The sequence below is a fragment of the Salmo salar genome, chromosome ssa12 (genome assembly GCF_905237065.1).
Source record: "Salmo salar chromosome ssa12, Ssal_v3.1, whole genome shotgun sequence".
NCBI lineage: Eukaryota > Metazoa > Chordata > Actinopteri > Salmoniformes > Salmonidae > Salmo > Salmo salar.
In genome coordinates, this window is record NC_059453.1 from 67,387,279 (window position 1) to 67,413,955 (window position 26,677).

Consider the following 26,677-nt stretch of genomic DNA (forward strand, 5'->3'; position numbering starts at 1 on the left):
TCATGTCATCCTGCTGTATAAGGGACATGACACGGCCCTCTAGTGTGAAATAGTCCGAAGAAGTATGTCATAAAAGTTGTATAAAAACAACACCTTAGCACTTAATTTGCTTGATTTTATTTTTATAAAAACTGTATGAAAAATGTAAAAACATTTACGTAGATATTACAAATATGTTGATATAAAAAATGTACAAGCTGATTTTAGAGGTTTAGAGGTTTGCAAGCTAATAAAACCAAGATAAGATCCCCCAAAACCTAACAGCAATCTAAAGCCTTTTAACTGTTATCCAGGATGTATATAGCTTTATTTTGAACTTCTATCCACAGTCTACACTTTCTAGTGTATTATTTTCTATATAGGGTTGCATCAATCTGTTAACTTTCCCAAGATTCCCAGAAATCCTGTTTGGAGGATTGTGGATTTCCTGCTTATTCCCTCCTGATTCTGGGAATTATCCAACCTGGATTTCTGGCAAACAGGGAATTTTGGGAAAGTTACCAGATATTTGCAACCTGATCTCGATCTCCTAGTTTTACTCTCATGATCAGAATCTTTCATGCTTCAGATTACATAGTGTGATGCAACTCTCCTCCCCAAGCCAGAACCCTGGGTAGAGGGGTTCAGTGAATGTGAACTTCTTGGTTCTGTAGAGTAACTTCATCTTATCTGAGACTTCATAAAACGTTATGGTGCCCTCCTTATATTGCAGGTAAACCCCTATTCTGCACTGGCTGGGGATTGCACTGAGTCCAACACCTTCACTGTTGTGGCACACAGAATAGCCTTTAGAACGGTCAAGGCTCCAGGATTGGTCACTGGCCCCAAAAGCGGATGTCTTAGAGAGTGATTTTCTGTCTATGCCCCAATAGGCCAGGGCAATCTCAGCCTTCTTCCCCTCCACCTCCACCTCCCAGTAGCAGCGCTCATCTACAAGCCCCTCCTTGCACAGCACCTGGCGACGGTAGTTAAACCTCTCAGAGTGAGGTTGGACTGGCTCCTTCTGCTTTTTAGCATCCCACCTCACCATTCTGCCGTCCTCTGAGAGGGAGAGGTCCTTATGGGCAGTGTTGGGGTCCAGGGTGAGCTCACAAGCATCTGAAGGATCAAAGAAGATCGTAAAATGACGTTCATAGAAAGCTAGTATGAGGGTTAGCGCTCAGGCTAGAATGAAAGGCATAAGGCCGAAACGTATGCTCTGTTTCTTTTTTTTTAATGTATTAGCAGCTTACACTTTCACTTTTTGTATTCTTTAGAACATGGTCTAAATGAATTCTATTATTTTTGCTTCTCAATCTCCTTGGGATATTATTCTTCTTCATGGTTTTGAGTGTGAGTACTTTTTGAACTCTACATGATCATGTTCAAACAGCATTATCATGAGGTTGGTTCAGATCCATTGAAAAATAAAATCTCTTCATTACTATGTTTCTGTTGTACAGGTTGAGTGAAGTTTCGATGTGTTACACAAAGAACATAGGACTCACACTGTAGAAATTCTGTTCTGGTCGCAGGCTCTATGCTCTGTGCAGCACTGATAACTGTGAAGGTCAGGAGAAAGGCTCAGTTGTGGTTAAAGTTCTTGTTAATTACAAACTCTCATTACTAAGGGTCATGTAAAATGTGACGGATTTTCTGAAACACTTGGGATAACACACAAAAAGAAGGATACGATTCACCTGGAAGCTGCTCAGGTATGACTTTATGGTCTGGAGACTGGGAACCTCTATTTCCAGCCACTGTTGAGACAGATCATAAAATCCTTTATAAATGTATTGTATATTTGTCTGTCTGTCCGCCGATGTGTACGTCTGTCTGTGGTATTCCTCCCTTCAACTGACCAGTTTGAGACACTGTACTGATTTCCACCTCAGCGAAAGCCTCCAGTCGATTCCCAAACTCTGAGACAGCACTCCTTATGGCCTCAAAGAGGAGGTGTGGATCCGTCGAGACACTGGACAAGTCAGGGGGCTCTGGGAGGTTAGAGAGAGAGGGCAATCTCTTTTTTCATGATAGAGAGGGAGATAGAGAGAGAGACATGAAAATGAAGGAGTTATCATTATTAGTTGTGAAAATGTACCATGTCATCATGCACACACTTGTGAACCTCAGAACCAGATCCTACATTAACCTACTACAGCCTGTGATCAGTAGCAGTGTGTGGGTAAAATCAATGGGGAAGCCATGCCCCCAAAACAAAGCTTATTGCAACCTATGTGTTGTGATAATTGCGTTGTTTGCTCCATAACCTCTTAATTCATTTGCCTTGCGACCGTGATATACTGTATAGGCCTAAAAGGGCTCCAAAGTGGCTCAGCGGTCTCAGGCACTGCATCTTATTGCTTGAGGCATCACTACAGACACCCTGGTAAGAATCCAGGTTGTATCGCAAAAGGTATTGTTTGGGAGTCCCATAGGGCAGCGCAAAATTGGCCCAGCGTCGTCCGGTTCTGGCCGGTGTAGGCCGTCATTGTAAATAAGAATTTGTTCTTAACTGACTTGCCTAGTTAAATAAAGGTAAAAAAAATACAAAAATAATAATAATAAAAAAGCAGAGACAATAAGAAGACACAGTAGCAGAATAAATTCAACCACACCTTTGTTTTATCACAAAATCGGAGAGCAACATCTGTCCAGTGACGTCCACAAAGCATATCGCATGTAAGAAAGTTACTTTACCTACAGCATGGTCAAGCAAGTTAATGTTTCCGAAATGTTCAGACCACTAAACAGCTATTGATTTAGAACCACAGAGTTACCGCAGGTCACACAGAAAACAGGAGCCTCCACTGTTCCAGCACCATTTCAACATCATCAAATCACCTCTGCTTAGTCTAATACAGTGACAATTAAAATATACCAAAAACTATTTAGTCCAATCAAGCTAAAAATGATGTGTCTGTCCATGGTTCTTATTTCTGTGTGTGTGTACGTTCGTGCAAGTAGAAAAATATGTTGACTCAGCCTACTTGAAGAGAAAAGCCAATGCCATCCTCCTCTCTTTCATGTTGACGACACGGTCATTCTGGCATACAATAAACAGTTTTTTTTTTTTTGGTCCTAGGCTACCTGGCTAAAATGCTTGCTTACTAGCCTAACTTCCATTCATGGGCAACGTTAGCTATAACCTTAGCCTTCCACATCAAGCTACATATTGAACTTCCATCGTCTCAGGCCAGGGGCACAACATTCATGAATTAATGGTTGGATGTTATAATCATTGGCCAGTAGGGAGAATTAAGTAAAACTACAAGTCCAAATCCCTATCTCCATAAATGGCTAATTTAGGAAAGGGCCAATCAATTTTAGCTAGCTAGCTAGGTTCCCTTGACACTTTTTTTTTGTGTGCCAGGACCATTCACAGTTGAGCTCAGTGCTGATTGGCTATTGGACCAGACAGCGTCAAATAGTAGGATCAGATAAAGACACAGAGGGGCGCTGTTTCGCTCGCTCGGATGCTTTCTCCTGTGAGATACATTCAGCCTCTAAAGAATTGAAGGAAAATTATGAAACACAGAGTTTTTTTATTGGTCAATTTTTAGGAAGCCTAGCTTACCTTGGCATCCATGAATACACACCACTGTCTGTGATACAACTAACCATACCTGGAGGAAGTGGATATCATCATCTGTCTGTGAGAGCTGCTCCAGCTCAGCGTCTCTCTTCTTCAGGGCAGCCATGTCTTTCTCCAGGCTGCACAGGGAGCTCTCAGCCTGAGCCACTGCAGCTGTCTCGTGGGCCAAGATCAACTCTCTCACTGTGGAGTAGTGCCTCTGGAGGGAGTCGATCAGCCCAGCGAGGACGCACTCGCAGTGCTCCTCAGCAGCCCTACCACCTTCCTGTTACACATACAGTCAGGGACAGATTTAGTGATTTACGTTTGTTTTTAATTTCAGGACGTTTTTAAATAGGCCATATAAAGTTATTAACACACTGACATTACATATCAGCCTCAAGGCCTTCGTCTGAGCGTTTTTAATTTGCACCCTTATGTTGACATTACTCCAAACCCATTCAGTGTGTAACAGTGTAGGTTCCGTCCCTCTCTTCGCCCCAACCCGGGCTCGAACCAGGGACCCTTGCACGCATCAAGAACTGACACCCCACGAAGCATCGTTACCCATCGCGCAACGCAAGGGGAAACCCTACTTCAAGTCTCAGAGCGAGTGACGTCACTGATTGAAACGCTATTAGCGCGCACCACCGCTAACTAACTAGCCATTTCACATCGGTTACAAGTGCATTGAACGGATGTAGGTGGAGCAATGTCTGACGAAGGCCTTGTAGGCCGATATTTAAAGCTTAATAAAGAGCAGTGATACTAGCAAAAGCAGCGTGCAGGATTCTCGTTTTTTTCTCTCATGTTATTCAATTGTTACCATACACCTGCATCAAAGACACTGTAGCTCAAATGTGCCTTCAGAATTTTGAAACACATTGGGCATTAAAATCTTTCAATGTGGGCCACCTGGGGCAGTACACACCCATGAGTTAGGAAGGAGACTGTGGCCTTGCTGCTATGTTACTATTATAGTTGGTTGTCCAGAGAGCATTGTACATAACTATATTCACTTCCTTGTCTGATCTACTGTATACCCACCTTAACCCTCTTTATGTTCCGTGTTAGGTTCTTCTGCTCCTGTTCCTTCATTTTGATCCTCTGCTTGGATTTCTTCTTAATGTCCTGGAGCTGTTCCTGTGGAGGGCAAATGTATCTGAAGATTAAATATTTACAAGCTCAAACCAATAATAACCTCATAAATCCTGGAATGCACACAGTAATGAAGTGTAATTTACATACTTATTTGAATTGAATCACTAAGGGATCAACTGGGAAATATACACATAACCTTTGGGATACTCGAAGCGCCAGATTTGAGATAAAGGTCAGTACCTGCTTCCTTTTCCGTCCCTCTTTCGCCAACAAATTCTTATGTGCTTTATGCTCAACCAGGGCGCATAGAGGGCAGATGCATTGATCATCATCACAGCAGTAAATCTCCAGCAGTCTGTCATGTATAGGACATTCTCTGCTCTTCAGTGCCTCTGAGACTCTAGTGGTTCTGGGTATCTTCGTGGGTCTGGCCCAACCCAGAGCATGACTGGTCGAAGGCCCTGCCTCCTGACCGTCTTCAACAGGTCTGCGCTTACTTCCAGCACCCACATTATTTCCACACTCGGACTTCTTCATTCCTTCCACCATTTCAGCCAGAACAATGTTCTTGATCAGGATAGGCCTCGGCTGAAAGGAGTCTTTGCATTGAGGGCAGCTGCAGAAACTATCACCCTTTTCTTCATTGTCCCAGAAGTCCTGGATGCAGATCATGCAGAAACTGTGTCCACAGGGAATAGCAGCTGGGTTACTGAGTACCTCCTGGCAGAGTGGACAGCTGAGGTGGTCCTTCTCGACAGATATGCGAGCCATATCTGAGAACAAACTATAACATGTTGGTCTTTCTTTTCCGCCAGGAAGACAACAGTTTCGATTCTGTGAATAGGCACGCCTTGTGGTTTCATGGTATGTTTGTGAGAGCTGAGAGGGAGTGGTGAGTCTGGACTGAAGCCAAAGGGGAGGATTTCAAAACCTTCAAGAGAGTACTGAAAGAGCAAGTAAATCAAGATGTTTATTGACAAAAAGCTTAGTCTTATTCTGTTAAATCACTGGGTATAAATAAAGCAAAAAAAGAGTGAGAGCATTTTAATACAGTATTTAGAAAGTCATACAATGCTAAACATATTGACATGATAAATAAGGGTTTTTCCAACATCCTACGATGTCATAATTACATTTCGCCATTTTAGATTCTCTCTTCAATAACCATTATAATAATCAGGCTGATGTGGAGTCTGCTTGCCAGACTTCTCTCACATCTTTTAATTCTGTAATTCACTACCCTAGTTAAACCACATTAGAGAGCAGCAGAAGGGTTCTGGAAACCTTGGTTTCCAGAAGAAGTTGTATAAAAAGGTTTCTCACAAATCCCTCTCCCCTAAATTCTGCAAATTACAAAATGTATAAGAACAAATTTACTCACCTACTTCAGATATCCCCCGAAAATATATTTTACTACCACATTTCAAGAATCCTTAAATAAAATAAAGTCAACTTGGAAAATCAATCAACTATTGAATAAGAAAATGGCATCAAGAACTAATCCATCTCAATTTATTGTTGGAAATAATACCTATAATGATTCTGATGTTATTTCATGTGAATTTAATACGTTTTTGTGAATGTGGGTTCCTCTCTGTCAAATAATTTAGAAAACTGATGGAAATCACTTGCATTACATGAAGTGGCATTTCCCTTCTCTGCTCCAGTTTGATCCTTCTGCTGTAATGGAGGTGATTGGTAACAAAGATGTCAGCAGCAGGTCATGATGAGATTGGTGCCTCTCTGGTGAAATCAGTGTCTTCCTCGATTACTGAGCCTCTAAAGGTATATCGCCACCAAATCAATGCAAACTGGTATTGTTCCTAAAAAAAAAATTAATTGCCAAAGTTATCCCCCCTCTATAAATCTGGGGATCCAAGATCTTTTACAATTCATCACCCAATATCTGTACTACCATGTTTTTCTAAAATCCTAGAAAAATTGGTGTATAAGAGAATGTTGAAAAAAAACATGGTTTGGTTCATCAGGCTTGCTTCCTAACTCTATACTATAGCTTAATTGACCCATATCTCATTTACGATAAAAAAAAAATTCTGGGCCAGTACATATGCCTCGTACCTAGACAAATTACTCATCATACAAAAAACATTTGCAAGACTAGCCTCCTCTAATTACCTGGCTCCATCTGCACCTTTGTTTAAGAAACTCAATATCTTGTCTATTTACGACATTAAGGTACGCCAATTATGCACTTTCATCTACATATACCTCCCAGACAGTTTACCTAAACCGTAAATGGATTCTCCCTGGTAATTCTGAAATCCATCTATATAACACAAGACACTGCGATAACCTTCACCCTCCCCACTGCCTCACATAGAGAATTCTCTATCAGATGCAGAGGTACCATACTCTGGAATTCTTACGTTCACATTGCCAAAGCTCATCATCCATCAATAACTTCAAGCGAAGACTGGGGGTCAGCCTGATGAACCAAACTACCCAATAATCCCCTCCATGTAGCCTAACTCTCACTCACACAGATGCACACAGTCTTGTATATTGAGTATATCATGTTCAATTATAATTAATATGCTTTGTTTAACTGATGGAACAGACTTCATTTTTTATGTACTTATATTTGTCATAAAAGCCCTTTTGGGCTTCCAACCTCACCTGCACAGTTTCTACCATTGTTTTATCTGTACTGTTTTGTCTTTGGTGCGAATAAATAAAACCTAACACAAAAAAAGCAATAGCTGTGGTAAATTAGTATACGCACAACGCAACTATACAATTAACTGAGGAGTTAGCAGGTGGGCAAAATTGAACCCTTGAGTAAAAAAATAAGCATTAGCTAGTGAAGGGTGAGTGAGAATCACTTTCTTCCCTCACTCTCTCAAACATACTGTGCACACACGCATGCGCACACACAAAATTAAGGTTTGTTTCCCAAGTTCTCAGCCAATAAGGTTGTGTAGTGCGCCAGCACGTGTTCCTGTTGCTTTAGGTTAAAACATTAGGCTGTAAATTCCATAAAAATGTCTTAATACCAATCTAAATGGTCTCCACCAGGGTTGATAGAGGTGTGTGATTCATTCAAGCCAACGGTCACTCAGTGAGAAGAGTACTAACGGAACATCAAAAGCCTGGTCAACAGGGGGTTATATCAGTAACCATAAGACATACTGTACGTACACACACACACACACACACACACAAAATCAAGCAACCCTTCCCTCACAATCTCTCTTCCACACACACACACACACACTTTATTTTGTACTTGTTCCTAAGGGTTATAATAGTATATTATAGTGCTTGAAGGGCAGAGTACTGGTCCGACAGCCAGGAGAGTGGCACCATGGCAGGTTGGATGTGTGGAGTTGTGTGTAAGTAACAGAATACAAAGGGTTTACATCCCCAACCATGGAGGTTGGACAAGGCTGATAAAACCTATAGCACTCTCTAAATGTCCAGTTGAAACCTAGAAAAGGCTCTACATGGGGTAAATCAAGACCTGGTTCACATTGGCCGTGAGTGACACCACTCTCCAAATGGGATATGCAAAAAACACATTTCCATTTCACCACACGCTTGTACAGGTTACACACTTGTACATCTGTGAAACAGGACAAGTATAAGCACCCCCTATTTGCATTATTAAAACATTTTTTTAAAGTGTTGTCTAGTGCCTGGATTCAGATATTATACATGATTGGTCCAACTGTGAAGGGGTAATGCTAATGTGCAAGGTCCACATTTAGGTGACTTAGCTGTTGACCCTCTACCTCCTGAATATCCCTTACTGACTGTTACTCCTCTCTGCATGAGGTGACAACACAAGAATCATGTTTGTTATGGGGACTCTTTCTGCGTAATTTTCAGAAACAAATGCAGTGCTCTATGAATGCTGTAACAGGTATGCTTTTTCAGCACTAAACGATGTGGAGATGTAGACTAGTGTTGCCACCTTGGGGAGGTGTGTTCTGAAAACCTCCCTATAGCACAACCTCCCACCACCCAGCCTTGTTATCACTGCAGAAGCTCCTCCCAGGATATGGGCTTGGAGAAGACTTCTCGCTCCAGCCAGAGGTCATAGTTCATCTGGAAATCCTCCGGCAGGTCGACGCTCTGTCCCAGAACGCTCTGCAGGCAGTTGTCCACGGGCAGGAAGTCAGGGTTCCTCTGGTTGTTGTCGTAGCGGCGGCTGTTGAAGCGCTCAATGTTGGCGCGCAGAGCACACTCCTCTGCCTGGAAGTCCCAGGGCCGCGCATCCAGGTCTGCTGTCAAAGAAACATAGAAGCTCATTACTTGAGGTTCTCTTTAAAACTTGACATACCCCGAGCTACATATGGTGCTTACACTTAACAGTTCAGTCACTGTGGGGTAATATGAGGCTATCAATCATCATATCAATCACTGACTGAAAAACTCAATGGACAATTTGTGGGTTGATTTTGGTGTCGACAGTGACTCACCGTTACCGTAGGCCCAGTCGTCATTGAGGCGATGGCGGACCTTCTGGTAGATGGCAGACATGGTCTTCATGTTGCTCTTCCTCCACTGGCGGCCCAGGTACTTGGTTTGCACTTTGAGCAGCTTGAGGACGTACAGCTGCATCATGGCCTGTTTAACCTTCAGCGCCCTCTTCAGGATGGGAGCAGATTTGAACACCACCAGCATCTGACAGAGAGAAGTGCAAGGTATGCAATTATGATCTAAAAGAATCCCAGACTGATGTCTGTCCTAGTGAATAAGAGTAACTGTATTGTTTTGGTTGGGTGGGTCTCTCCCTCACCATGGTTCTGGAGTGCTTCCACTTGGTCAGCTTGTTGAGGATCCTCAACAGGTTGATACAGGAGAACAGGTTCCTCCAGCAGAACTGGTTGTTGTCGCCAGCCTCCTGTAGAACACAGACAAACCAACCAACTGGGTAACAACACCTCACCTCCAACCTTTGACTACTGTAAAATTTCCATTAGGTACACTGGTGTGTGTCCCCCCTTCTACAAAAACATTTCCCAGGCGTTTGAGTTCAGATATTACAATCAGCATTTTATTTCTGTGAGGGATGGAGTGTGCAACTTACCAAACTCTCTGCAGTAAGTTCAGGGAGCTCATGCACCACACAGTAAGGGAAGTCCAGCACAGAAATACTGCAGGAAAGAATGAGAGGTGATTATTAAAAGGGTCACAGATAATCAGGGTCTTGGAATGGCTCAAATTCCCCAACATACCTGTTCTTGGCTGTGATGTAAGAAATTATGTTCTGGTTGAAGAACTTGAGAATGAGAGGAATACAGTTGGCAAACACCAGGTGCTGAGCCATGTACTCAAACTGTCAAATTAAATAAATAAAAAGAAACAGAAGGGTAAGGGAAGGCCACTCACAAGTTTATGGTGCTTGTGAGAAATGACCACTCCTATTAAATGGTTATCAATACTTGGTAGTAGAGGTCGACCGATTAATCGGAATGGCCGATTAATTGGGGCCGATTTCAAGTTTTCATAACAATCGTTAAATCGGCATTTTTGGACACCGATCATGGCCGATTACATTGCACTCCACGAGGAGACTGCGTGGCAGGCTGATTAACTGTTATGCGAGTGCAGCAAGGAGCCATGGTAAGGTGCTAACTAGCATTAAACGTATCTTATAAAAAACAATCAATCTTAACATAATCACTAGTTAACTACACATGGTTGATGATATTACTAGTTTATCTAGCTTGTCCTGCGTTGCATATAGTCGATGCGGTGCCTGTTAATTTATCATTGAATCACAGCCTATTTCGCCAAACGGGTGATTTAACAAGCGCATTTGCGAAAAAAGCACTGTCGTTGCACCAATGTGTACCTAACCATAAACATCAATGCCTTTCTTTAAAATCAATACACAAGTATATATTTTTAAACCTGCATATTTAGTTAATATTGCCTGCTAACATACATTTCTTTTAACTAGGGAAATTGTGTCACTTCTCTTGCATTCATTGCACGCAGAGTCAGGGTATATGCAACAGTTTGGGCCACCTGGCTCGTTGCAAACTAATTTGCCAGTATTTTATGTAATTATGACATAACATTGAAGGTTGTGCAATGTAACAGGAATATTTAGACTTATGGATACCACCCGTTAGATAAAATATGGAACGGTTCCGTATTTCACTGAAAGAATAAACGTTTTGTTTTCGAAATGATAGGTTCCGGATTTTTGACTATATTAATGACTTAAGGCTCGTATTTCTGTGTGTTATTATGTTATAATTAAGTCTATGATTTGATATTTGATAGAGCAGTCTGACTGAGCGGTGGTAGGCAGCAGCAGGCTCGTAAGCATTCATTCAAACAGCACTTTCGTGCGTTTTCCAGCAGCTCTACGCAATGCTTCAAGCATTGCGCTGTTTATGACTTCAAGCCTATCAACTCCCGAGATTAGGCTGGTGTAACCGATGTGAAATGGCTAGCTAGTTAGCGGGGTGCGGGCTAATAGCGTTTCAAACGTCACTCGCTCTGAGACTTGGAGTAGTTGTTCCCCTTGCTCTGAATGGGCCGCGGCTTTTGTGGAGCGATGGATAACGATGCTTCGAGGGTGGCTGTTGTCAATGTGTTCCTGGTTCGAGCCCAGGTAGGGGCGAGGAGAGGGACGGAAGCTATACTGTTACACTGGCAATACTAAAGTGCCTATAAGAACATCCAATAGTCAGAGGTATATGAAATACAAATGGTAGAGAGAGAAATAGTCCTATAATTCCTATAATAAACCTCAACCTAAAACTTCTTACCTGGGAATATTGAAGACTCATGTTAAAAGGAACCACCAGCTTTCATATGTTCTCATGTTCTGAGCAAGGAACTTAAACGTTAGCTTTTTTACTTGGCACATATTGCACTTTTACTTTCTTCTCCAACACTTTGTTTTTGCATTATTTAAACCAAATTTAACATGTTTCATTATTTATTTGAGGCTAAATTGATTTGACTGATGTATTATATTAAGTTAAAATAAAAGTGTTCATTCAGTATTGTTGTAATTGTCATTATTACAAATAAATAAATAAATAAAAATCAACCGATTAATCGGTGTCGGCCTTTTTTGGTCCTCCAATAATAGGTATCGGTGTTGAAAAATCATAATCGGTCGACCTCTACTTGGTAGATGAGGCTAATTCAGGGTTTTGAGAGTTTGCCTGTATGTGGTGGTAGTGGTTGAGTGTCGGTTGCCAGTACCTGGTAGACGTGATTGAGTTTGAAGTGTTTGAGAAGCAGCAGCAGGATGGCAGAGATGGCCTTAACAATGATCTCCTTGTGGCGGTTAACATCCACACCAAGCTTCATGCTCTGGAGCACCGTGGTCCTGTATTCAAATAATAAAACCCTTTCAGTTGGAACTCAACAGAATACAGCCCCCTTTCAAATCAAACAGTTGACTCACGGCATCTCCTCAGGCAGCACATCTGCCAGGATGTTGATGGAGTCTGTCTTGGCCTTGGAGGTGGGGGCAGCCGCTAGCAGGATCTTCAGCAGGGCAATCTGAGAGGGAGAAGAGTCACAGGTCAATTAGAGGTCATAGAGGGTTAGAGGTCATAGAAATGCACTGGAGACCTAGATTCAGTATACAGAGGAGCAGAACACTCACCATGTACTGTGGCAAGCTGGGAAGAATGCCCTGGTATAGTAGCTCAGTGGAGCACATCTCCACATCCTCTTCCCCCTATAAACAAACAAAACATGCAAAATAATTATTTTTTAATTAAACACGTTGCCCTTTCTCTAGGACAGTGATATTCCAACATACATTTCAGTGATATGCACTGGCACTCACCCCTGACAGTGGAGTTTTCTGAAACTCATCCTCCTTGGCAATCTGAATCTCAGCTATAGAGATGTACTTATGCTGCAAGGAAATATAAACAACTGTCATTGTAAAGAATTCCCACTGCCAGTGGTGCTGTTCCTCTCAGCACAGCTCACTCCACCCATCCCCTGATGTTGCCAGAGAGACTGGGGGTAAACACTATAGAATTGCTATAGCAGTCATTTGGACTGCTCATGACTTTCATTATTTTATTACTGACATTTTTTTAAGTCATGCCCCATCCGTCCTTGACTTTTCCTAAAATAAATCTATAACACACTGTTGTTTAAATCTTAATTCACAAACAGAACTGGAGTTATAACCAGTTTAAGTGCATGTTCTTTTTTGAATGATCTTCCCCCGTTATTGCTTTTGTGATGATTTTCACTATTTATCAAGCACACTTGGCACTTTTAATGATATTTAGTTGGTTGGAGTAGGCTACTTTTTTTATTTTGTCGTTATAAAAAGAAGCTGTTAGCGCTTTTCAACACACATATATATATATGCGTTCTATTTCATAGTTGTAACAAACGCAATTCACAAATAAAATGAACACTTGAATTTGTGTTTTTACATATAGCCTACAGTAAGATAAACCAGTGGTTCCCAAACAGGGGTACTAAGACCACTAGGGATACTTTAGAAGAATCATGAGACCATAGGCCTACTGGTAAAATTCACAATTAAGTTGAGAATTTTGATAACAAAAAAAACAAAAAAACAGATTGGAGTCTTTTTTTTTTTTAATACAACTATAGTACTTTCATTAGTTTATCTCAGTGGTTCCCAACCTTTTTCAGTTACTGTACCACCAACTGCCCACCACTGACATAAACTAATGAAAATACATAGTCGTATTTTGAAGAAAAAAATAAAAAAACTTTTCAAATGCTACATAAGACATTAATAAACACAACCAAATCATTATTTTTGCAATAGCATATATTAACTGTATTAATTACACTATTCAAATGTTATTCGTAGCTTGAAGGAGGGCCCCTTGAGACCCAGTGGTTCTAGTGTTAATAAACCTGCCCCTCAAAATCCCAGTGACATCTGTGACCAGGCCACTTATAGGTTGCTAGGGTCCGGTTGCTAGATGGCAGGACACCATGCAGCCCTTCGGCTTCCTCGGTCTCTGTCCAAGTGGACACGTGTGATGGAGTGTGGATTATTTTAAATCGCATAGCCTACAGTCGGAAAGCCCGCAATTTGGGCAGCGCGCAAGGCAAATATCAAATAAGCCTAGAGATGACTGTTGAGTTGCGACTGTCAGTGAAAAGCAGAGAGATTTAGCCAAGCATATCGCAATATTAAAAAATACAAATTGCAGAAAAACAGTTTGGAAAGCAAATAGCTATTGCTGTAAAGAGATAACTAAAAGACAGATTGAAGTCTTCATTGTGATCAAAATTCTCAACTTAATTGAGCGACCAGTAAGTAGCCTCGTTTCTTATTGGCACCAGCTGAGAACATCAGCCATATCCCCAGTGAGTGTGCATATTCACTGTCTTTATCATTGGGTCAGTGCCACTTTTTTTGTTTTTGGACAATCATTTCCTCCTCCAGGTTAGATGGACGTCATATTTTATTTGTCTCCCCCCTTATCGTTGGCCGATTATATGGATCAGACAACATTTTTATTGATCTGTTTGTCAGTGTCAGCAGAGTAAGCTACCTTGTAATTTTTGTAGTATTAAAGAACAATTCTGCTAATGTCTCCTTTCATATAAAGTATAGTAGAATTGCATGAAATGGGTTTATAAAAAGGCCAACAAGAATTGTATCTGATAGGCCTATAGCCTCTATGTGCTGCAATAAACAGTATTTTTTGCAAACTGTGATTGAGTTGTATTATTAGCCTAAATTATGACTTTCCAATCTAATCATGACATTAGTAATAGTAGTCTATCTTACATAGAGTACTTTCACCACTGCTTATCCATCTGACTGGGAAAGGTGTCAGTGAGTCAAAGACCAGCCCAACTGGAGAATGGCTCTCTTTCAGGCATAATGCAGCAATATTATGTAATATCTAGAAAATGTATCCATGTTTCACAATGTTTGAGACTTGTTGAGTACTGTATAATATAACCTGCTTCAAGGTTCTGATGCTTTCATGGATGGGTCTGGGTAGGCCGACAACTGTATCGGTGTCACTGCAATACAAATACAGAAATAACCATGAAATCTAGGTCAAGGATCCTTGACAACAAACGACTTTAAGATGGATTAAATCTCTAGAAGATTTCATCTCTATTAAAGAAAAAAAAGACACCAACTGAACTTACTTTCCAAGCGTATAGCCAATAAATTTGCTTCTACTTGATTCCAAGAAATGTTCTATGTCCTTTTCCCTGTAAAAGCATTAAACAAAACAAAATTCTAGTCATAAACTTTAGGGACACTATACAAGACACATAAAATAACAAAGCACATCTATAGAAACAGCACTAATCTGTAGCAAATGTCTCCCTGATGGCTCCCTCAGCCCCGGACTGTACCTGACTTTGGGGGCCCAGGGCAGACCCTTGGGGAAGTTCACCCTCTCTGATGGGGGGTGTAGGATGGGTGGGGGCATGACCTCATCCCGTTCCATGGGAAAAGGCTCCGCCTCCATGGAGTTGTCATTGTCATCATTATCGTCCTCATCTTCACGAGGGTCATCTGACTTGTAGGGGTCCTTCTCATTGAAGGCGTCCAGGTTGTCCTGTTTTATTAGGGACTGTAAGAGAGGAAAGGGTTGAAGAGTATTTTTCAAATAAGCCTTACACAATGGTACATTGAGCAGGTGTTAAACAGGGGGTGGCCATAACTTTTGTGTGCCGCATTGAGACGTGGTAGAGGTTACCTTGTGTTCACGGCGTGCCCTTTTCTGCTGCTGTTCGATGAGGTCAGAGGCGGATGCAGGGGGCGAGGCTGCCCTCATGCTCCTGATGACCCGGATGCTGTCCTCTGGGAGGGGGGGCAGGCGCAGCTCCTCCCGCTTACGCACCTTAATGTTCTGGAGCTGCTCAAACCCCCCGAGGGTGAACTGGGGCAGAGGAGAGGACATGTTGTAAATTGGATATGCAAGCCAAACGTACTTAAGCCTATGCCATTGAAACACACAGGGGTTGATTAATGTTTTGGCACTTCCTATTGCTTCCACTAGATGTCACCAGCCTTTACAAAGTGTTTTGAGTCTTTTACTGTGAGATCTGACCGAACAAGAGCCATGGAACGGTGATGGCCGATTAGACTCTGGCGCGCGAGTTCATGTTGGGTACCCTCGTTCCAATACGTTATAAAAGAGAATGCATTCGTCCACCTTGAATATTATTCATGTTCTGGTAAAAAAGGCACTAATGATTTATGCTATACAACGTTTGACATGTTTGAACGAACGTAAATATATTTTTTCCCCTCGTTCATGACGAGAAGTCCGGCTGGCTTAGATCATGTGCTAACAACACGGAGCTTTTTGGACATAAATGATGAGCTTTTTTGAACAAAACTACATTCGTTATGGACCTGGGATTCCTGGAAGTGACATCTGATGAAGAGAATCAAAGGTAATGGATTATTTACATAGTATTTTCGATCTCTCCAACATGGCCGTTTGTCTGTATAGCAAAGTGTATTTTTCTGGGCGCAGTGCTCAGATTATTGCAAAGTGTGATTTCCCAGTAAGGTTATTTTTAAATCTGGCAAGTTGATTGTGTTCAAGAGATGTAAATCTATAATTCTTTAAATGACAATATAATATTTTACCAATGTTTTCTAATTTTAATTATTTAATTTGTGGTGCTGACTTGACTGCCGGTTATTGGAGGGAAACGATTTCCTGAACATCAACGCCATAGTAAACTGCTGTTTTTGGATATAAATATGAACTTGATAGAACTAAAAATGCATTTATTGTCTAACATAATGTCCTAGGAGTGTCATCTGATGGAGATTGTTAAAGGTTAGTGCATCATTTTAGCTGGTTTTATGGTTTTGGTGACGCCTGTCTTTGAATTGACAAAACATTACACACAGCTATTGTCAATGTACTCTCCTAACATAATCTAACTTTATGCTTTCGCCGTAAAACCTTTTTGAAATCGGACAACGTGGTTAGATTAAGGAGATGTTTATCTTTCAAAGGGTGTAAGATAGTTGTATGTTTGAGAAATTTGAATTTTGACATTTATTTGGTTTCAAATTTGCCGCTCTTGAAATGCACCTGCTGTTGATAGGGTGCACCACGGGTGGCACGCTAGCGTCCCACATAGCCCCAAGAAGTTAAGAAGAGCCAAAATCCACGAAATATGATAAAATCTCTCTCACCAGTATGCTCTTCCACAGCAGCATCAGAACCTTCTTCATGGGGAAGTGGGGGGCGTGACCACTGCAGAACTTCGTCACCATGCCAAAGAGCATGACAGAGATGGGCTCGTTGTTGTACAGAGGAGAGCCTGGAAGAGAGAGGGGAAAGAGAAAAGACTAGTTATAAACTACTCCTTGACAAAACCCTTCTATCTAATAGACACACACACTCCTACCCAGCTCTGTTTTAAAGGTCTCCCTGCTGGCCCTCCACTCAGCTGAGTCGGCTGGGTCCTCCAGCTGGATGGTCACCACCATCAGATACATGATGTTGAGCAGCACCCTGAGGAACCAGAAAAACACCCCAGCATCAGAGGGGGACTCCCATACACTGGTGTTGAACTATATAGAGCTGCAGGAAAGTCAGTGTCTAATCTTACCTGAGGTCTGTGCTGTCAGCCAAGGAGATTGCTGGCTTTCTGACTGCACTGCTACAGGCAGCACTGTTACTGTGAGAGAGAGAGGGGTTGAAAAGAGGAAAGAAAGAATCAGCAACCTGATTTTAACCACATTTTGTGTAGCAAAGAAACTCTTCCCAAAAACAATGACATCTCACTGATTTGTAGTTCCAACTTACTCAACCTCCATGTTGAGCAGCTCCACAAGGGCCGTGAAGGTGCCAACATCCAGCAGCAGGAAGATGTTATACCTCATCCAGTGCTGCACTTCTGCCTCAGAGCTGCACTCCGCAAATGTCCCTGTAGAACCACAGGTAGGAAACATGATTTTAGCGCTGAAACACTGTTTGCTTACTGCATCACTTTAACCTCTCTAGGGTAGGTGGCACCAAATCGTCCCACCTACGTAACAGCCAGTGTAATCCCGTGGCGCGTTATTCAAAAACCTCAAAAATGCAAAAACAATTTTTCAAACATATGACTATTTTACACCATTTTAAAGACAAGACTCTCGTTAATCTAACCACACTGTCCGATTTCAAAAAGGCTTTACAACGAAAGCAAAACATTAGATTATGTCAGCAGAGTACCCAGCCAGAAATAATCAGACATGCATGTTTTGTTCAATCAAGTTCATATTTATATCAAAAAACAGCTTTTTATATTAGCATGTGACTAGCATGTGACTAGCATTCCCACCGAACACTGCCGGTGAATTTACTAAATTACTCACGATAAACTGTCACAAAAAGCATAACAATTATTTTAAGAATTATAGATACAGAACTCTATGCACGCGATATGTCCGATTTTAAAATAGCTTTTCGGTGAAAGCACATTTTGCAATATTCTCAGTAGATAGCCCGGCATCACAGGGCTAGCTATTTAGACACCCAGCAAGTTTAGCACTCACCAAAGTCAGCTTTACTATAAGAAAAATGTTATTACCTTTGGTGTTCTTCGTCAGAATGCACTCCCAGGACTTCTACTTCAATAACAAATGTTGGTTTGGTTCAAAATAATCCATAGTTATATCCAAACAGTGGCGTTTTGTTCGTGCGTTCAAGACACTATCCGAAAGGGTAAATAAGGGTGAGGAGCATGGCGCAATTCGTGACAAAAAATGTCTAAATATTCCATTACCGTACTTCGAAGCATGTCAACCGCTGTTTAAAATCAATTTTTATGCCATTTTTCTCGTAAAAAAGCGATAATATTCCGACCGGGAATCTGCGTTTAGGTAAAAAGACGAAAGAAAATAAAGCATTCGGTCGACTCGGGCACGCGCCTATGCCCATAGTACTCTGATTGGCCACTTGCCAAAAGCGATAATGTGTTTCAGCCAGAGGCTGCCTCGATATCGTTCAGCTTTTTCCCGGGCTCTGAGAGCCTATGGGAGCTGTAGGAAGTGTCACGTTAGAGCAAAGATCCTCAGTCTTCAATAAAAAGAGCCATAAAACACAACTTGTCAGACAGGCCACTTCCTGCATGGAATCTTCTCAGGTTTTGGCCTGCCATTTGAGTTCTGTTATACTCACAGACACCATTCAAACAGTTTTAGAAACTGTAGGGTGTTTTCTATCCAAAGCCAATAATTATATGCATATTCTAGTTACTGGGCAGGAGTAGTAACCAGATTAAATCAGGTACGTTTTTTATCCGGCCGTGTCAATACTGCCCCCTAGCCCTAACAGGTTAAAAACATACGAAAACAGCTGTCTCTTCCTAGGCTTCTTTAGTCACCGCAGGCTACTAAACTGCTGAGTGCTGAGAACTTACCCTGAACCATGTAGAGGATTGCCCTGGACACCTTCAGCCTCTTCTCCCTGGTGATCACCTCCAGGCCGTCCAGTAGACGCATGGCGTGAGCTCTGTGTTGAGCCATATCCAGCTCGGTCCATTTCTTGTCAGACACTGAGACAGGGCAGGAGCAAAACACTCTCAGTCAGAGGTACTATATAACCACACTTGAGGAAGACAATGCATTCAAGTTGAAAAGGTGCATACCATGAGTTCTGAATTCCTCCTCAAAGCATTTTCTGTTGAGAAGAAATTCTGGTCCTTCAGTGTAACTGTATAGCTCTGGAGAAGAGATGTAGGCATAGTTGGTACCAAATTCACAAGAGAACCTGTCACAGAGGTCAGTATTTAAAAGCAATAAGGAGTGTCCAGTAATACCTCACCTGACAGTTCAGCAGACCACTTGTCTGTATCTGCATACTCAAACTCAAGGTCTGGAGACTCGGAGAAGCCCTGTGTTGGAGCACAGACACAAATACAGTGCATTCGGAAAGGATTCAGACCCCTTGACATTTCCCACATTTTGTTAAATTACAGCGTTATTCTAAACTGGATTAAATAGCTTGTTTTTTCTCTCTGCAATCTGCACACAATACCACATAATGACAAAGCAAAAACAGGTTATTCGAAATTTTAGCAAATGCATTAAATATAAAAAAGTATTCAGACCCTTTGCTCAGTACTTTGTTGAAGAAAATTTGGCAGTGAGTATAGCACACCTGTATTTGGGGAGTTTCTCACATTCTTCTTAGCAGATCCCTTGGATTGCGCCGTTCATCTTTCCCTTGAGCCCGACTAGTCTCCCAGTCCCTGCCACTGAAAAACATCCCCATAGCTTGACGCTGCCACCACCATGCTTCACCGTAGGGATGATTCCAGGTTTCCTCCAGACGTGACGCTTGGCATTCAGGCCAAAGAATTCAATCTCGGTTTCATCAGACAAGAGAATCTTGTTTGCCATGGTCTGAAAGTCTTTTAGGTGCCTTTTGGCAAACTCCAAGCGGGCTGTCATGTGCCTTTTACTGAGTGGCTTCTGTCTGGCCACTACCATAAAGGCCTGATTGGTGAAGTGCTGCAGAGATGGTTGTTCTTCTGGAAGGTTCTCCCATCTAAACAGGGAAACTCTGGAGCTCTGTCAGAGTGATCATCGGGTTCTTGGGCACCTCCCTGACAAAGGCCCCTCTCCCCCGATTGCTCAGTTTGGCCAGGCGGCCAGCACTAGGAAGATTGTTGGTGGTCCCAAACTTCTTCCATTTAAGAATGATGGAGGCCACAGTGTTTTTGGGGACCTTCAAGGCTGCAAAAATGTTTTGGTACCCTTCTACAGATCTGTGCCTCGACGCGATCCTGTCTCAGAGCTCTAAGGACAATTCCATTGACCTCATGGCTTGGTTTTTGCTCTGACATGCACTGCCAACTGTGGGACCTTAAATAGACCGGTGTGTGCCTTTCCAAATCATGTCCAATCAATTGAATTTACCACAAGTGGACAATCAAGTTGTAGAAACATCTCATGGGTGATCAATGGAAACAGGATGCACCTGAGCTCAATTTCGAGACTCATAGCAAAGGGTCTGAATACTTATGTAAATAAGGTATTTCTGTTTTTTTATTTTTAATAAATGTGCAAACATTTATAAATACCTGTTTTAGCTTTGTCATTATGGGGTATTGTGTGTAATTTGAAGAGGAAAATGTTTTATTTAGAATAAGGCTGTAACGTAACGTGATTTTTATTTCACCTTTATTTAACCAGGTTGGCCAGTTGGAAACAAGTTCTCATTTACAACTGCGACCTGGCCAAGATAAAGCAAAGCAGTGCGACAAAAACAACACAGAGTTACACATGGGATAAACAAACGTACAGCCAATAACACAATAGAAAAATCTATATACAGTGTGTGCAAATGTATTAAGATTAGGGAGGTAAGGCAATAAATAGGCCATAGTGGCAAAATAATTACAATTTAGCATTAACACTGGAGTGATAGATGTGCAAGTAGAGATACTGGGGTGCAAAAGAGCAAAAAAAACAAAACAATATGGGGATGAGGTAGTTGGGTGGGCTATTTACGGGTGGGCTATTTACAGATGGGCTGTGTACAGCTGCAGCGATCGGTAAGCTGCTCTGACAGGGAGATATGTCTCCAACTTCAGTGATTTTTGCAATTTGTTCCAGTCATTGGCAGCAGAGAACTGGAAGGAAAGGTGGCCAAAGCAGGTGTTGGCTTTGGGGATGACCAGTGAAATATACCTGCTGGAGCGTGTGCTACGGGTGGGTGTTGCTATGGTGACCAGTGAGCTGAGATAAGGCGGGGCTTTACCAACGAGAGCATACTGGTCGCAGTGGTGGGTAGTATATGGGGCTTTGGTGACAAAACAGATGGCACTGTGATGGACTACATACAACTTGCTGAGTAGAGTGTTGGAGGCTATTTTGTAAATGACATCGCCGAAGTCAAGGATCGGTAGGATAATCAGTCTTACGAGAGTATGTTTGGCAGCATGATGGAAGGAGGCTTTGTTGCGAAATAGGAAGCCGATTCTAGATTTAATTTTGTATTGGAGATGCTTAATGTGAGTCTGGAAGGAGAGTTTACGGTCTAACCAGACACCTAGGTATTTGTAGTTGTCCACATATTCGAAGTCAGAACCATCCAGAGTAGTGATGCTAGTCAGGCGGGCGGGTGCGGGCAGCGATCGGTTGAAGAGCATGCATTTAGTTTTACTTGCATTTAAGAGCAGTTGGAGGCCACGGAAGAAGTGTTGTATGGCATTGAAGCTCGTTTGGAGGTTTGTTAACTTCTCTAGGGCCAGTGGGACGATTTCGTCCCACCTACGTAACAGCCAGTGGATTCCCGTGGCGCGTTATTCAAATACCTTAGAGATGCTATTACTTCAATTTCTCAAACATATGACTATTTTACACCATTTTAAAGACAAGACTCTCGTTAATCTAACCACACTGTCCGATTTCAAAAAGGGTTTACAACGAAAGCAAAACATTAGATTATGTCAGCAGAGTACCCAGCCAGAAATAATCAGACACCCATTTTTCAAGCTAGCATATAATGTCACAAAAACCCAGAAGACAGCTAAATGCAGCACTAACCTTTGATGATCTTCATCAGATGACAACCCTAGGACATTATGTTATACAATACATGCATGTTTTGTTCAATCAAGTTCATATTTATATCAAAAACCAGCTTTTTACATTAGCATGTGATGTCAGAACTAGCATACCCCCTGCAAACTTCCGGTGAATTTACTAAAAATTTACTAAATTACTCACGATAAACGTTCACAAAAAGCATAACAATTATTTTAAGAATTATAGATACAGAACTCCTCTATGCACTCGATATGTCCGATTTTAAAATAGCTTTTCGGTGAAAGCACATTTTGCAATATTATAAGTAGATAGCCCGGCATCACAGGGCATCAAGTAGATAGCCCGGCATCACGAACAAAACGGAGCTATTTGAATATAACTACGGATTATTTGGAACCAAAACAACATTTGTTGTTGAAGTAGAAGTCCTGGGAGTGCATTCTGACGAAGAACAGCAAAGGTAATCCAATTTTTCTAATAGTAATTCTGAGTTTAGTGAGTCCCAAACTTGGTGGGTGTCAAAATAGCTAGCCATGATGGCCGGGCTATCTACTCAGAATATTGCAAAATGTGCTTTCGCCGAAAAGCTATTTTAAAATCTGACACCGCGATTGCATAAAGGAGTTCTGTATCTATAATTCTTAAAATAATTATGTATTTTGTTAACGTTTATCACGAGTAATTTAGTTAATTCACCGGAAGTTTTCGGTGGGTATGCTAGTTCTGAACATCACATGCTAATGTAAAAAGCTGGTTTTTGTAATAAATATGAACTTGATTGAACAAAACATGCATGTATTGTATAACATAATGTCCAAGGAGTGTCATTTGATGAAGATCATCAAAGGTTAGCGCTGCATTTAGCTGTGGTTTTGGTTTTTGTGACATATATGCTTGCTTTGAAAATGGCTGTGTGATTATTTTTGGCAGGGTACTCTCCTGACATAATCTAATGTTTTGCTTTCTCTGCAAAGCCTTTTTGAAATCGGACAATGTGGTTAGACAAAGGAGAGTCTTGTCTTTAAAATGGTGTAAAATAGTCATATGTTTGAGAAATTGAAGTTATAGCATTTGAGGTATTTGTATTTCGCGCCAAGCGATTCCACTGGCTGTTGACTAGGGTGGGACCTCGCCCAGGGAGGTTAACACAGTGTCCAAAGAAGGGCCAGATGTATACAGAATGGTGTTGTCTGCGTAGAGGTGGATCAGAGAATCACCAGCAGCAAGAGCGACATCATTGATATATACAGAGAAAAAAGTCGGCCCGAGAATTGAACCCTGTGGCACCCCCATAGAGACTGCCAGAGGTCCGGACAACAGGCCCTACGATTTGACACTCTGAACTCTGAGAAGTAGTTGGTGAACCAGGCGAGGCAGTCATTTGAGAAACCAAGGCTATTGAGTCTGCTGATAAGAATGTGGTGATTGACAGAGTCGAAAGCCTTGGCCAGGTCGATGAAGACGGCTGCACAGTACTGTCTTTCATCGATGGTGGTTATGATATTGTTTAGGACCTTGAGTGTGGCTGAGGTGCACCCATGACCAGCTCGGAAACCAGATTGCATAGTGGAGAAGGTACGGTGGGATTCAAAATGGTCGGTGATCTGTTTGTTAACTTGGCTTTCGAAGACTTTAGAAAGGCAGGGCAGGATGGATATAGGTCTGTCTGTAACACTTGGGTCTAGAGTGTCTCCCCCTTTGAAGAGGGGGATGACTGCGGCAGCTTTCCAATCTTTAGGGATCTCAGACAATAAGAAAGAGAGGTTGAACAGGCTAGTAATAGGGGTTGCAACAATTGCGGCGGATAATTTTAGAAAGAGAGGGTCCAGATTGTCTAGACCAGCTGATTTGTATGGGTCCAGATTTTGCAGCTCTTTCAGAACATCAGCTATCTGGATTTGGGTGAAGGGGAAGCGGGGGGGCTTGGGCAAGTTGCTGCAGGGGATGCAGAGCTGTTGGCCCGAGGTAGGTGTAGCCAGGTGGAAAGCATGGCCAGCCGTAGAAAAATGCTTATTGAAATTCTCGATTATCGCAGATTTATCGGTGGTGACAGTGTTTCCAAGCCTCAGTGAAGTGGGCAGCTGGGAGGAGGTGCTCTTATTCTCCATAAACTTTAGTGTCCCAAAACCTTTTGGAATTAGTGCTACAGGATACAAATTCCTGTTTGAAAATGCTAGCCTTTGCTTTCCTAACTGACTGTGTATATTGGTTCCTGACTTCCCTGAAAAGTTGCATATCGCGGGGGCCATTCGATTAATGCAGTACGCGACAGGATGTTTTTGCGCTGGTCAAGGGAGGTCAAAGCTGGAGTGAACCAAGGGCTATATCTGTTCTTAGTTCTACATTTTTTGAATGGGGCATGCTTATTTAAGATGGTGAGGAAAGCATTTTTAAAGAACCAGGCATCCTCTACTGACAGGATAAGGTCAATATCCTTCCAGGATACACGGGCCAGGTCGATTAGAAAGGCCTGCTCGCTGAAGTGTTTCGGGAGCGTTTGACCTCAAGGGGTCTGAATACTTTCCGAAAGCACTGTACTTATCTACCTCGTACATCTGCACATTAATCTGGTATTGGTACTCCCTGTATATACACCTCAATTATTGTGTGCATCTTGTTTTACTCAATGTTCTAGTTGTGAAATATGAGTAAATTCAAGAGGGTGGCACACAATGTTACCATCTTAATTTTATAAATCTACAGTGTTGGGAAGGGTCCCTACATGTACACGGTAAAGTCTACACCAGTTGTATTCGGTGTATGTGACAAATAACATTTGATTTTACAGTAAGTGTGTATTTTGCAACTGTGAAATTATTTTGATGTGATTATGTAGAGAGCAGGGATTTAGCTATGTGAGACTCGACTCACATACGTTATTTTGCTGTTTTGGCTTCCAGAGAGAATTCTCCTTTAAATAGAACATGTAAGGTCCTTGGATTATAAAGGAGTAACGTTTGGCTCCTTTAGTCCATTATTGGGCTAGCCACTGTAGTTACTAGTCGGTAACGTAAACTAGCTAGTTAACGTTGGACAAGTGGCAGTTTCAAATTCAGGGATAACCATTCTAATATCGTATTTTAGATACATAGAGAGTTAGCTATACTTCAGAACAGTTGTAATGGGTAAAAAGGGACTGGGGGAGGGGGGCTCAATAATTAAATTAACGTTAGCTAGCAGCAGGTATCGGCTAGAAAATTTGCTAACTTAGCTAGTTCTAGCTAGGATTGTTGATATCACAAACACGATGCAGAACGTACTTCAATAAACCATACATTTTCTTCCTTACCTCCGAGTCTTTTCTTTGATTACGGACAAATTCACCCCTACTTTTGTTGGGTATCATAGCCCTTTGTTTATTGACAATCAATCCACCACCATTACCACCAACGTCCATCTCTGATTCAATAACAAAATCACAGAGTTTCTAAACCCAGAGGCGCAACATCGCGAGACTTCCAGGAAAGCTTTGGAAACAGACCAGACCGGTGTTTGAGAAGTAAAACATTCTTCATTAGTTGTTATTTTTTTCAAAATCTAAAGGTACAACCTAGATTCGAGCCAATGTCCTAAGTAGTCGAACATTTTATTACTCCAACCTCGTGAAAGTGACAAACTCACACGCTTTCTTTTAGTCAAAAACAACTTTATATCGAAGGAGTGGCTTTGATTTGACGGCCTGCACTTGCGCAGTTCGTTGTGTTTCTAAGCATGAGTTTAGCCAGCCAACGTCGCCATGACATCGCCTACAACTTCAACGAGTGTGATTGGCGTTTGCTGTTGGAAGGGCAGCTTTACTGTATCTTCATAATATACTGTCTTTGACAAAGTTCTTCTTCTTCGTATGGCTTTCCGGCAGACTAGACGCTTTCTTTAGTGTTTCTGCCTTTCACATGTCGGAGTGTGAATTGTACATTTGTCACCAATAAAGGGAAAAGGTGAATAAGAAATCGCACCACCATCGAACCCAGTGGTTCCCAACCAGCGGTACTAGGACCTCTTGCGACCCGTCATTCAGTGCAGGTGAGGCAGAGCCACATTTTTAGCCCCCAAAAATAATATATTGTCTAGTTGCATGTTATTTTGGCATTAATACGTGCCACATATCAGTTTGCAAACAATGTAAAAAAAATAATATATATAATTGAGTTAATAAACCTGCATACAAACATGGTCTCTTTTTTGTTTTCTTGAGTATGGCAGCTCCAAAATGCAGGTGTTTTAGACTAGCTCAACACTTTCTGTGGTGGTGGGGCAAGCCAGCAGAAAATACGGAGCGTTGTGCCGTGATTGGCTCAGTGTTCTGTCACTCATGGGGACTTTACGTCACTGCCAAGTGTAAGAGGAGACATTGAAAATTCTAGCCCTTCGGCTGCTACCATAGAAGTCCCCATCCAAGAAGGCTCCAGGTCATTGGCCACAGATAAAATGACGTCAAATCACGTTATATGTACTGTAGCTTTGATTGGACTGATCATGTCAACATCACACCTTCAAAATCATAGCTAGCAGTCATCATCAAGAGAAATTAT

General features: G+C 41.8%; 2 protein-coding genes across 3 annotated transcripts; both read right to left on the reverse strand.

Annotated features, from left to right (window-relative positions):
* Window positions 1-101: 101 nt before the first annotated feature.
* LOC106565666 (tripartite motif-containing protein 16-like protein) lies at window positions 102-5,522 on the reverse strand. Its single transcript, XM_014133015.2, has 7 exons — window positions 4,895-5,522; window positions 4,601-4,696; window positions 3,606-3,839; window positions 1,842-2,001; window positions 1,680-1,739; window positions 1,488-1,541; window positions 102-1,098 (listed from the first exon to the last, which is right to left on the reverse strand). The coding sequence occupies exons 1-7, from the start codon at window positions 5,423-5,425 to the stop codon at window positions 548-550; spliced, it is 1,686 nt and encodes a 561-aa protein (XP_013988490.1). The 5' UTR covers window positions 5,426-5,522; the 3' UTR covers window positions 102-547.
* An 84-nt stretch (window positions 5,523-5,606) lies between these two features.
* Window positions 5,607-25,584, reverse strand: LOC106565664 (striatin-interacting protein 1 homolog). 2 transcript variants are annotated; one of them, XM_014133009.2, is made up of 21 exons: window positions 25,435-25,584; window positions 19,414-19,483; window positions 19,238-19,312; window positions 19,010-19,144; window positions 17,410-17,530; window positions 17,213-17,281; window positions 17,009-17,115; window positions 16,794-16,921; window positions 15,331-15,513; window positions 14,984-15,204; window positions 14,771-14,836; window positions 14,575-14,638; window positions 12,444-12,515; window positions 12,258-12,332; window positions 12,054-12,151; window positions 11,849-11,975; window positions 9,856-9,956; window positions 9,708-9,774; window positions 9,417-9,521; window positions 9,097-9,301; window positions 5,607-8,898 (listed from the first exon to the last, which is right to left on the reverse strand). In XM_014133009.2, the coding sequence occupies exons 1-21, from the start codon at window positions 25,540-25,542 to the stop codon at window positions 8,651-8,653; spliced, it is 2,445 nt and encodes an 814-aa protein (XP_013988484.2). In that variant the 5' UTR covers window positions 25,543-25,584; the 3' UTR covers window positions 5,607-8,650. The 2 variants fall into 2 exon arrangements, with proteins under 2 accessions (XP_013988484.2, XP_013988482.2); XM_014133007.2 differs by having other exon boundaries at window positions 5,607-8,901.
* Window positions 25,585-26,677: the final 1,093 nt, after the last annotated feature.